The 13,376-nt window shown below is 39.1% G+C and overlaps 1 protein-coding gene across 1 annotated transcript in view; it reads right to left on the bottom strand.

Annotated features, from left to right (window-relative positions):
* The window catches only part of fam20ca (FAM20C golgi associated secretory pathway kinase a), a 70,027-nt gene extending 59,544 nt beyond the window's left edge, over window positions 1-10,483 (bottom strand). The window contains exons 1-3 of the mRNA XM_010874224.4: window positions 9,188-10,483; window positions 7,360-7,541; window positions 546-624 (exon numbers count right to left, since the gene is read on the bottom strand). Coding sequence (XP_010872526.1) covers window positions 546-624; window positions 7,360-7,541; window positions 9,188-9,738 — 812 coding nt within the window. The 5' untranslated portion in view covers window positions 9,739-10,483. The remainder of the gene's footprint in view (window positions 1-545; window positions 625-7,359; window positions 7,542-9,187) is intronic.
* Between the last annotated feature and the right edge of the window lie 2,893 nt (window positions 10,484-13,376).

The following is a 13,376-nucleotide window of genomic DNA, read 5'->3' as shown; positions in this document are numbered from 1 at the left end:
TCTATGAGGACTAGAGAACTGGGCCATAGTTCGCCTCTCAAAGTAAACTGCATTTCAGCTGCCAGGTCATGCCTCTGTCATTCAAACAGTCTAAAGTGCTTGCTCTAAACAAGCAGCATTTTCTATATTTCCAGATTTAGGGTCGGCTGTGGGCTTAAGAATTTCACTTCATCCATATAGTCTGGCAGTTGCGGATCGCTAATATGGAATTATGGGCCTGTGTGGGTGAAAAAACAACTGACCTGTGCACCAGTACTGCCTAGTGTGCTTACATGGAGGTGTGATATTAAAAACGGAATTGGCCCAAAAAGAAGTCTCTCACATCAGGAAGTATTATCTAATCACATTTAGATGAGGGAGTATGATATAGTCTTTTGGTTTGAAAAGGTTTTTTAGAGATCAATAAGCAAAGTGATGTATTATGATAACATGAATGTTGCAAATGGAACAAGGGCTTTGGCTGTATTTACCTTCTTCAGTATGAGGTGACTTCAGATAATCCGGCCTTGAGCCTTTTACATTTCATACAAATGGTTTATACTCACTTCATGGGCTTGAACAGAGCCTGTCCGTAGTTCTGGAAGGTCATAATGAGCTTGAGCTGAGTTCCTCCTGACTTCATGGCTGGAAAAGGAAAAGACAAAGAGGTTAATATACGGTACCATCCTGGTTACGATGACACAGATACAGAGACATGCCCATGCACAGTCATGCAGAGACAAGCAGTATTTGAAATACGTTTTCAAACAGATTGTTATTTTTTTCACACGCTGCACGCATACATTACAAGCATATAAAAGCATAATTACACACACACGCTCACACACGTGATCACACATGCCAGTACACACTCACAGACGCATGCACAATTCCAAAGCACTCATAAGCATGTTTAAAAAAATATATATATGCATACTTGATGAAAGCAATTGGTAACACACTCTATAAATACCCCTATTTATTATGCTTTGAATATGTGTTAAAGCATTGTAAAAGCACTCCCAATAATAGTGATATTCATAAGAGTTCCTACAAAATGATTTGCTTCAGTTCTTTACAGTGATAATTTTTAAGAGAAATATGAAGAAATCTGATCTAATCCAGTAAACATTTGCAACCACAGTTCAGGTAAATCCATATACCGACCTCCTTAAATACTTTGTAAAGAGAATATTACAAAACCCTGTAAGATTTGGACCTGCGCTCTCTTCGAAGCATGTATGCACTAGCAAATACTTCCTGGTTGAGTGAGCAGTGTGATAAGAAACTGAATGGCTTGGCGAGAAGTGAATCAGAGGACCGTTCTTCTGAACTAGCTTGGGTTGTTGCAATGATGCAAGGCCATAATAGCCAATTGGACATCACAAAAAAAGAAAGAAAAACCCAAAAGATCTGGCAACCACTCCGTCACTCTGTTTCACACGGAGGTATTGGGCCAAGCTAAATCAGACATGCTCACAAACTCTTACTGATTATCTGTCAAACAAAAGGCCTGAGAGGACTGTCTAAATGGCTTGTGTTTCTGTCATAATGGATGGGCTTTCAGGGGATTTGGCCATCTATTACAACGCATTAACGTGAGCATATTACACCACATTGCAGCTCTACCTAATCCCAATCCAAACAAGCCCTGTAGTCAGAGTGGAGTGTATCCACTGTCATCCCCCTGCTTGCAACCTCTTCTTCCTGTCTTTTGCTATCTATCTCAGTCTCTCCATCTCTCTTACTCCCTGCCTCCCTTGCACTCTTTTCCTCCATCTTTTTTTTTTTGCTTGCTTTCTATCTTTTTCTCCATCTCCCTCTCTTTCTCAGTCTCATTGATTGGTCTCTCCATTCTACACTTGCTGGGTCTCACTTTTTCTTATCATTTCTTGACTATTAGAGGACAGACTCCAGTAAGTCTAAGTGTCTATTTTAGCCAGTGAAAGCATTCTAGCCATCTTTTTCAGTGTGTCAGAGCAAAGGAAGCTGAAAGGGAGTTAACTAGGCATACATTGTTAAGTTGGGTTGCAGAACAGTAGCAGAATTAAATGCCATTCAGAATGTTAAGCATTCACAATCTTTCTTGTAATTTTAGGCCCTACAACTTTCCACTCTGAAGTTCCCATCCAGGACCAATGAGACACATTCAGGTGTTTTGAACTTGTTGAGAAACAATGTTTCGTTTTAGATTTTATCAGGATTCCCGACAAAAGCAGTTGCACCAAAAAGATGATGGTATTTCTTCACGTTACTTTTACAGGACAATGCTAATGGGCCCCTTCTGGGTGCTGAAATTAACATTTGTGTTGCTATATCAGGCACCCAACAGATGAAAGTAAGGAGCAAGTTGAAACTGACTTGTAACACAACTATTGTACATCTGTCAGTCAACATGGTGACCGTCACAATGACAAGTCTGCAAAACGAACGGAGCAACACAGCTAGATGGAGGCTAACATGTTAGTATATATAAACACCATCCGGACGTTGACAGAAATCAATCTTATCAAAGCTAATTGAATGTGTAAAAACTGTTGTGTGTTTGGCTGAACAATCTCAGAACCCAGTAGTGTCCAGGAGACACTTTGATTTTGTGCCATCCTTGGGCAGTAAAATGAAAAAGAGCACTTAGACAGGCTACAGTGTTTAATGACATGTCCAAAAAAATAAATTTAAATGCACTTCCTGAATTTATGCTTGCCGCGATGCCAGGTAATTACTCGATTTATTCTGTTCGGAGTTTGAAAAATAAATAGCCCATGAATGGACAACACGTCAGGTTGGCTGTTACATTATGTCAGTCTGGCTACTAGTGGATGTCTGTTGAAATGAAAACAATTTGGAACATTTAGTCATTATTTAGCAGACACTCTTATGCTCTTTTTCTAAGTAATGAGGGCATATATTTTCATACTTTTTTTATATCGCCACCCCCCTCCACCCACCCCCCAACCCACTGATTGGGGTAGCATTGATCTAATCGACCAACTCCAAAAGGTAATCCCTGATGTAGAAATTCCAACGTGATTGATTGGAGGTGCATTGATACCAGTGATAGATTACTGTAGCCTACGGGTTGCTTCAGGCCCACCAATAGGTTTCTATATTCTGCATTCTATAAAAGTTATGGCATCTACATTATGCTCTCCATCTGAGCCCCATGAATTCATGAATGACAATGAATAAGAAAAAAAATCTTTCTCTCTTTCTCTCTCACTCTCTCACTCACACACATATGTGCATATGCACACACACACACACACACACATGCACACTCGCCTCCACACAAACACACTTGTACAGACACACCTGGGCTGCTATGATTTATGAGATGCTCTTCACACTGAGCAAAAGGCCATAGCTGCTCTACAGAGAGACAAGCCCCACAAAACATTATCAGCAAGAAAAATGCTGAAGTGGAAACTTTGCTCGATATCTGTCCCCTGTGTTCTTTTGTTTTGATCCAGGCTGAATAGACAAAGCTGTTCTCCATGCAGAGGTACATTCAGACGCTCATTCTCTCACTCAATCCCACACACACATTTGTTTTTTGTGGGGACCTGATACCTAACCCTAACCCAGAAGAAAGATAGGGTTTCAAAACCCTGACTCACCAGAAATTATTTTGGGTGTCTACAAAAAACACATCTGAAAATGCTGAATTTCTATTGGTCAGCAGGAGGCACACTGACTTCAGTTGTCAAATGGAAAAGCGGCACTCTCACTCTCTTCCATCCACATCACTAAGACACGCAATAATGTCTCCTTAAATAAGCAATGGCAGACAAGGACAAGTGAAATCACTCAGTTATTTCATGGTCGCTAAAATTCTACATAGTTTACTCACAGTTCTAGTGAGAAAATGAGAAAATGTAATAGTGTAAGGAATCAGCGTGCCAGTCCAATTCACTTTTCATTTTTTTTATATCCTAAATTATTGAAGATGCCAGCGGCCAAGGATCAGAAATATAAGCCGCAGAAGGCCAGAAGAAAGCGATGCAACTCGCAGCCGCCCTGCATGGAGCATTGCCCAACCGACACGGAAGCTTAAGAGAGAGAAAGGCAGCCAGTCCCCACCCATACCTCCAACACCGCCCCAGATGCTGCTGCCTCAGCCAGCCCCAGTGAGTTACCTTTTCACTGAGTTTTTCCCCACATCCTCCTCTATTTTTAATAAATACACCCTCTACGAGCATTTTTTACATGTCACTTCCCTTTGTCACTTGCTGTCGCAGCGCATATACTGTACTAAAACGTGCATGCACAGAAACCATGCACATGCATACGCCCAAGCATGCAGGGCTGTGCACAGACCTTAAAGGTGTAGGGGATCAACATACTAGTTAGCTAGCTCGATTCATTTTACCAGTCTCAGCGGCGCCGGAGTGAAATAAATGTAGTGAATTAAATGTAGTGAACTAAATGTAGTGAACTAAATGCAGTGAACTACTTCTTCAAAGAAACTTTAGTTAATTAAACTGGAGTAGCTTTAGTTTAGTTTGAAGTAATTGGCAGCTTTTTAAACTATCTTTTCAAAGCAGCACTGATTTATAAGAATTGTGATGTATCTTACATGCTTATATTAAATAATAACTTAATAATACCTATAGCCTTCTATTGTAGTGTGGCAATGTTTTTCTTTTTGTCCATACAGTGTTTAAGCAGAGGAGTTGTAGCGGCTTCATTGACTCAATTTAGTGAATAGAGCATAATTGTCCAAAAACAGAATTCAATGTCTCCATCCATTTTCTGCAATGTTTTAAGCAAGCATATGGAGCAACTCTGCTAAGTATTTTATATCAGTTTGAAAAAAATCAATAAGTAAACACAATTGGCACCATGCATTCAAACAACAAACTTGCATGTGTGGGGAGGAAGTGAACATCCAATAAAAATCTTAGTGACAGGTTCAAACTGTTATTTCCAGACTTCAAAGAAGGGATGACAAGATTTGGAGGTATTGCCTTGCAAGACTACTGCTGGCCTGACACAAATGTAACTCCAGACTGAAGAAGAGATGGACTGGGTCAAAGGTTTTAGATGCAGCAGATCTTCCCACCACCATTCTGCCTCTCTCTGCAGAGCATCAGCTAACTAAACTGAATATTGATAACAATGTGGGGGAAATCAAGTGTTAATCAAATGGTATGGCAATTATTTTGATTTTTTAAACAAGGTAGCTAGCTATAGACACGGGAGGAATGACTAAACCTCTCAAGCTGTGAATGACTGGATACCAGCCAAGAATTCACAATCTACGAGCAGGGCAGACTAGGAAACAAGCACAATGTTGCACGTGTGAGCTCAGCATAAGATGGTGGGTGGTGAACTTGACAATGTCACCACGACTCTGCAAATACATGCATCCCAGAGAAAAACGTGCCCACCAGCACACTTGCACTTAAACAAGTACACAAAAAACACCTACACACACATACAGACAACACAAACACACAGCCACTCATGAACGCATCAACACGCATCCACCCACACATACAAAGGCTCATGATATGGCAGACCTCAGGTTCTTCAGTGAGGAAGCCAGGCAATTTTTAATTGCAGCAGTAGATCTCTTTTGGGAACAGCACTCAAAAAGGTGACCCATTTGGCCTGTGACAGCCACATAATGTCACCAAAGCAATCTGGGTAATTGCTTTACAGTCTGACAGATTATTTTCCATAGTCAAACTGCTCAGTAAATCAAGGATAATTGAAATCACAGTATACATATTTTAGTGGTTCACTCTACTACCAATGGAGTTATCCACAGATACGGGAGGGGCCTTAGTCATATTTCCCAGAATACTTTTTTGCAAATACATTTTTGTTTACATTTCAATACATTTGTTTTGCATGAACATTGTTCATTTTTGCAAATTCATGGTTTCTCACCTAAAGAAATGTACACAACCCACTTGATAACAAAAAAACAAAAAAGGCTATATAAAAGAAACAACACATAATGAGTTTCCAAAAATTAAATATATTTCAAGGAAATCAAATATCTTTTATGAGATCGGAAAACACAATGGAAGGGATTTTAGACAATTAGTTAATACAGCTTATTTTCCTATTGCTTGAGTCTGAAGACTGACGTGTGGCCAATTAACCATTTCATTGAAGTTTTCAAAGTGTGTTTGGTGTCATTGCTGGATCTATATTGTCATTGCTGGATCTATATTATATTATAACCGCAAAATATTGTGGCTCTTGGATTTGTTGATTGCCTTAGCAGTGTACCACTGGTTTTGAACCTCTTACTACCTGATTTATGAAGGTCACCAACCATTTGCTTCTTATAATTAGTGGTTCCTTTGCTTTTCCCCGTGGAGATTAACAACAAATAGATTTTGAATTTAATGATTTTAAGATTTTGTTATGTAAATTATATTTTATTTTATTTGAGATATGCTGATCCTTTTCACGACTTTCATTTTGAGAAAAATATAACTCTCGTTAAAAATATTATTTTGTTTAAATTAAATTAAATGAAAAAATACTGTAATCCAATATTGCTTTGCACGTAATATAGCTCATTACCTGTTGTTTCATGAATTTGGGTTCATCCCTTTCTAACTTTACTATTTGGTACAAGCAACGGCATAGATTTGTACTGTATATTGGGGGGGTCATGACACCCATCCCCCAGTAATTCTATGCCTCTGGTTACAAGGGCCTCCAGTTGATTGATGCTGCCTGGTAATATAGTAGGCTGCTTACATAGTAAACCCCACTCAACATTTTCCCAACAATACATCTAATCTTACATACATACATAACATACATATTCACTTTCTCCAAATTTTGTGTTGTAGACTTAATTTAGAGTTGATTACAAGGATATATTTGTTGCCATCAATCTACAGTAACCACAATACCAAGCACACAGCAAACACAACACTGGAGTGCCTTGGAGTGGCCCAGCCAAAGCCTGGACTTGCACCCCATGGAACATCTGTGAAGACACCTGAAGATTGCAGTTCACTGACTCGTTCCCCACCTGAGCGAGCTTGAGAAGATGTACAAGGAAGATTGGAAGAAACTGCCCAAATCCAGGTGTGCAAAGATGGTAGAGGAATACCCAAGAAGACTTGAAGCTGCTAAGATGTTTCTACAAAGTACTCAATAAAGGGTCTGAATACGTATGTGCATTAAATACATCAGTTTTCAGTTTTTCATTTTCAGCACACATTTTTAAAACTTGTTTTCACTTTGACATTATGTGTGTAGATTGAAAGCATTACATAAATGAATCATAAATTAAGTCTATAGCACCAAAAAGTTGCAGAGAAAGTGAAAGGAGTGTGAATATGTTCCAAAGACACTGTACATACAATAAAACAAATCTGGGTATTGCAGTTTCTTCCTCCGACTCACCCACACTGGTTATCCTCTGGGTGACCAGGTCCTTGAGCAGGGCATCCAGGACAGAGTTGTGTCTGGAGTAGAGCTCATAGCGGTTGATACCAATATGGAAGCGAAGCCAGTTGGGGTATGAGTCGGCTGTCACGTCCCCTGTGGGTGGGTACTCATCGTCTTCCGCATTGGCTTCATTGTGCCTATGGGTAATGAAGAGAAGAAAAGGATGAGTTAGAGGAGACAGTCCTTGTACGACTCCTTGGTAACGGAGATGAGTACTACTCAGTCTGTTAATGAACTTTACATAATGTGTCTGTAGGCTGATGGGGTTTATAGGATGCTCTCTTGACTTGGTTTTATTTTTTATTTTAACAATGGAAGGAAACTGTATGTTTAGGATGGGGGAATACAAAAAAGTAACACCGAATAATGCTGTTTTTTCCTAAAGCAGTTGCATTGGATATTACTAATCCAATCAAATATGACACAGAAATGTAGAGATATTCCTACATGCAATATCAAGGAAGCTTGCTGATGTTTTATTTAGATGTCAAATAGTGAAGTTAGACAATTTATTTCTAAGCAATCTCAAGCCATGTAATCAATGTCACCTCCATATAATGGCAAGCACACCATCAAAAAAGTCACTCACCAATCAATATGTTGTTCTCACATGAATGAAAATTAACAGAATCTTTATAGAAGTAATACATTGGCAAACAATGCATCTACAAAATATTACAATGTAATAACATAATAGAGAAATATCAAAGACCATGAACTAATAAATATTCATTATTCTGTAATTTTGCAGAATCTCTTATCCAGAGAGAATTACAATCCTAAATTCAAACATTTTTCTACTTATTTTGACCTGGGTCCGTGGTAGTCAAACCCACAACCTTAACATTGACAGTGTCATGCTCTACTAACGGAGCTAAAAGGGACCACTATAATAGTTTTAGATATAACATTGAACCATGGCAAATAATCTATCCGAGAGGGTTGTATCATCATTGAACATCATTTTTTTAGACTTTTTTTTATGAATGTTCTACTATTTCAATATAACTGTTTGGTTGGGTGTATACAATTTTTTCCCCCTTTTACTCCTACTCAGTCTATTCTTCGTAATGTGTCTAAACAAAGCATTGCAAATTAATGTAGAATTCCACATAGAAAAATCAGGTGTTTGTATTTCTATTGAAGGTAAACAATCCCAGTTTCCAATAATGAGTGGACATTATTTGAGAGTGGTTGGATGAGTGGACTATTTAGAAAAAGAGGACGGGAGGAAGAGTTTAATAGATAGATGGACAGCTAAAGAGAATGGAGTGTTAGGAGAAATGAAGATAGATGGAAGTGATAGGAGAGGATTGAGAAAAGATACTAATAACTTGAGAACAGCTTGGCGCGATGCAACAATGAAGCATAGAAGTCAGGTATATGTACTGTATACATGTAGACCAGCCTATTTGTGTGAAACTGTGTACAGCATGCAGAAGAGCAAGTGAAATTACTGATTTTCTGTTAAATTAGCTGGACAATTGCAACAGCATTTCTACTGACTACTTATCGTATATACAAGTATGCCAACTTAACGTATTCTGTCCGTACCTACGACAACATATCTCACAAAGTACAAACCTCAAAATATGTAAATGCACACAGCGAAGAAAAAGGTTGACTAATGCTGATTCGGATTCGGACCTGGAGGCTGGTATAAGCTTATAGTCAGAAATGAGTTACATTTAAATAACTGTTATTTTAGTAGCCTACAATAATCAACGAATGCACTTTTCAATATTTCACATTGACTTCCTGTATTTTTACATTCCCAGCTTACCATTCTTGATTTCCCGCTGCTTTCGGATAGAACCTGATGTCAGTATTGACGTTGAACAAGGTGTCATCGTCCGTGATGGTCGGCAGGTCAGTCTTGTATAAAGGATGCTCAAACAGAGCCGCGAGCCGGGAGACAACGGGCACAGATACCGTCTTACCCCCGCTTGCATCTCCGATGAGCGTCTTCTGGTTATCTGCTGCCCCGGCGAACTGTTTCATACGTTTGAAAGCCTCCAATCTCTCTCCAATCGCAGTGATTTTTTCCAGGGAATGAGACGTGAGGTTTGAGTTTGGCTCGTTGCTAAAATCTTGCAGGATTCTCAGTGTGTGTTTGTCAGGCCAACCCGGTTCCACCGCGGACCTAATGCGCTGCTTCCCCCAGCTTCCGACCTCCTCGCTAGGGATGTGAGCGCACTGGCAGCCACCGTTGCCGGTGTCCGGTCCTGCGGCTCGTTTCTCCAGTTTCGGGAGCAAGTCTATCATAATATGCATGGTGCATGCGACCAAAAATACCATGAGTATCAAAACTCGAAATTTACGAAACAATATCATCTTGATATATAGGATTACAGAATACACTTTCAGTAGTTAAATCAGCAAACCAAAAAAACTGTGAAATAACACCGACATTGATGAAAGGCAATGTAAAATATGTAGGAAAAACGCAGTGTAGATCATTTGGAGATTTTCTGTGGTTATTCCCAACATAATCCGTGTTATGTCAGAAACTCCATGTTTACGCACAGTGCTAGTCTTTTAGAAAATACTGAATTCTCCATATTCAGTCAAGTGGACATGCCGATTCATTGCGGAGAGCAGGCACCTTAGAGCGAGTCGCTATTCTGCACTCAACTCGTTGTTAAACATACCACTAAAACAATAGCCTATCTAATCGTAATATCAGGGAATTTTAAAGATTGTTTTGGTATCGAATGCACCGTTCCGTCACCAGAGCATACAAAACTCAGGAAGAAAACGTGTCAGTGCAGTCAGATCGTCTTGTTAGTCGGACACAAAAGACTATTCAAATTCAGAAAATACAAAATGTAGACAAGGAAATGATTTGGAAAAAACAGCATGCATACATAGTGCTTTAAAAAACATAAACGAAAAAACGAAATCACAACGAGATTTTAACAGCAGGTTAGCTATCAATGACAGGATAAAATCCCAGATCCTGGAAACAAAATCAAAATCTCTCGTCACCGTCTTCCCGTCCAAGGTACAGCAGAGAGTAGGGTGCACCGCTTGGCAGGTGCAGATATTTTCGCTTTTACTTGTTCGTGGCTGTTACACTTCTCAGTCGAACTAGTCTAGCGCTCTTACTGGGTGGGTGTGTTATATATTATGATCAAACCCTTCAGAGCCCAACCTCGCTGGCGTCATTAGAAAGAGATTGGCTGAGTCTACATACAAGCAGCCACAGTGACATGAAAACAGCTTCAGAAAGCGCGTTGGAATGATACACTGTTTTTCTGGCTGCAACTCTACAAAGCGCAAGAAGAGGGCGTTGTCTGTTTCTAAATTCAATGTGGATGTGTGCCACTCTACAGTGGACACTAAGTGCTGAGGCAAAAGGTATAGAAACACGTGGACGCATTCCATTCAGGAAACCGTAGGCTTCTGCATCCCTGGAACATGTTCTAATGTATCAAATAAACTTGGACAATTGCGCAAAGGCTACCGTAGGCCTTACTCCAAAGATTGTATTGTGCTCCATGATATAAAGCCGAAGAATGGCATGACTATTCCCCTGCCTTATCTGTGAGGGGGCTGCCCTACTACACTTTTGAGTACCCACAATCTGTGAGGGTAGTAAAACAAGAAAGATTTGACCTTGTGGTTACATTCCTATATCCCCAAGAGGGGATTATTATTTATTTTTTAAGTTAGGTTTAGGGGTTAGGTTGAAAAATGGCATTTCCAGCATAGGGGTTATATTCAGGGTACAATTTGGCAACATTTTAGGATTGGGGTTACATTTATATTCAGGCATTACACCTTAGGAACAGGTTGTTGGTGTGAAGGTTAGGTTAAAGGGACATTTGACTATTATTCTATTTACCTATGTCCATTTATGTGTTATTAACGGAGTCATATATGCCATCAACATTGTGAATTTCCTCTTGTGACACAAAGACAAGAATGTACCCATTTTGTTGGTAGAAACCACATCATCCAAAATTCTTAGCAATTTCATAGCTGGGGATTTACAATCACCAGAAGCAGCCATTGTTTAGCAATTTTAAAAAGACAAGCAAGCGAGTTCCTTAGAAAAGTACTGCCCCATACTGAAAAAAACACGTTTTGACAGTAGGAACACAATTTGACAAGTAACTATGGTTCCTGTAAGGCTGTATGTTTTAATAAGCCAGAAAAAATTAGTCAAGCTATCCTGGAATGTTGTGGCTGAAATTGTTAAGACAAATCCAATGGCTGTATTGGACAAGGACAACAATATCTACCCACAAATAGTGTAATTGAGCAATGTCACAATAATTGCATCAAAACATGACTTCATTCCTTTTTAGATCAAATGGCAGCCTCAATCAACCAGTGATGTTTTTAGTTGAGCGCTCCTCATGCAAAATAAAACAACTACTGTGCCTAATTTTGTATGAAACACCTCCAATCACACATACTTATCTAGAGAGACTCCCCAAATAGTGTCTAGTGATGGATTTCCCCTTAAGGGTTTGGTTTAGGACTAGGAAATAGGGAACATGAATTTCTGGGTTAGTTTTCACATCCCTACATTAATAGAAAACAAATATTTGTGTGTGTTTTTCAACTGTTTCAAGTTGATGGACCTAATCTCTATGCAAAAATGTCAATACTATTCAAAGAGATCTTATTGATGCATATGCATTTGTTGTGATGGCTGTTATGCATCTGCAACTTAAATACCTCCTCAAAATGAATGATAACTATAACTATTCCTCCTCTCTGACTAGTTGTCATGACAAAATGAAACAAACGTTTAATTTTGACAGCAAAAAAACATGTAATTATTGCACACTGCAGCAAGAGCTAGCCTGGCATCTAGGCACTCAGAACTGTGTCCTTAATGGCACCTTATTCCCTAGTATTTCCATCGTGCTCTTGTCAAATGCAGTGCACTGTGTTGGGAATAGGCTGCAATTTGGGAAGTATCCAGGGCCATCAGTGGATTAAATGAATAGCTGCTTAAATGCCATGAAGTTTATTCAATCTGCCAATTATAGGCCTTTTGACTGGGAGGCTAAATGCAGAAAATCTATTTACCTTGTCACGTGTGAACTGCAACGCAGGTTCATACGTGTGGGATGCACAGTGATACAAAGCAATAAGCATGAAGTGTATATGGGTGAAAATGTCTCAGCTTAGACACTACTAAAATACATAGTATGGAAACTGGGGGAAAAGTGGCTTTGTGAGTGTTTCTCTCTGTGTTTGTGTTTGTGTGTCTGTGTACGCACACTGTGCTTTTAGAGGCACCACCGACTGGGAGTGAATACACAGAAGAGTTTCACTTGGCTTCTGTCTATTGTCCCAGAGGCATCTAGTTCATGCCACTGCCAGATTTGAGCATCTAAATAAATAAAACATCTAAAAGCTAACAAGCAAACACATTGTTCTCCCCAAAGGCAAGCCCATCTTGTGTTTCCAGACAAAGCAATTTGGCATGAACAGATGTCTGAGAATTCACCGATGCTATGCTTTTAGTGTAAAGGTAGTCAAACTCCAATCAATCATGCAATTTGGAAAAAAGAGAGTAAAAATATAATATCTTATTAAAACTGAGAAATGTTGCTCAGATCAAAGCATTGAGAACAAGTCTGAATGTGATGAATGCTACACCATTTGTATTATATGTAGATCCCATTAGAACAAACAATTAAATGGTTGTCTTTTTCTAATTTATGTATGCTAGTTCTGTCTGAGTTTGCGTCTAGAAATGCCTCATCCAGACTGATTTCCAAAATATGCAACAATTTGAATCAAGTTTGTTATACTTCAGATTGTTTGACTTTACTCCTAGCTCAGAGGTTATCTGGGTAGAGTCTTAACATCATCCTAAAACCTACTATTTCTTTATTGTTCTTAAAATGGGTTTTGCTAGGATTCTTAAGACTTATAAACAAGAGAATGTAATGTGCAGTATTAGACATCCAACATCCCAATAAATAATGAACAGTTATAGCTCATAC

The sequence above is a fragment of the Esox lucius genome, chromosome 11, assembly GCF_011004845.1.
Source record: "Esox lucius isolate fEsoLuc1 chromosome 11, fEsoLuc1.pri, whole genome shotgun sequence".
Classification (NCBI taxonomy): Eukaryota; Metazoa; Chordata; class Actinopteri; order Esociformes; family Esocidae; genus Esox; species Esox lucius.
This window is presented reverse-complemented; position numbering and strand designations above follow the sequence as displayed.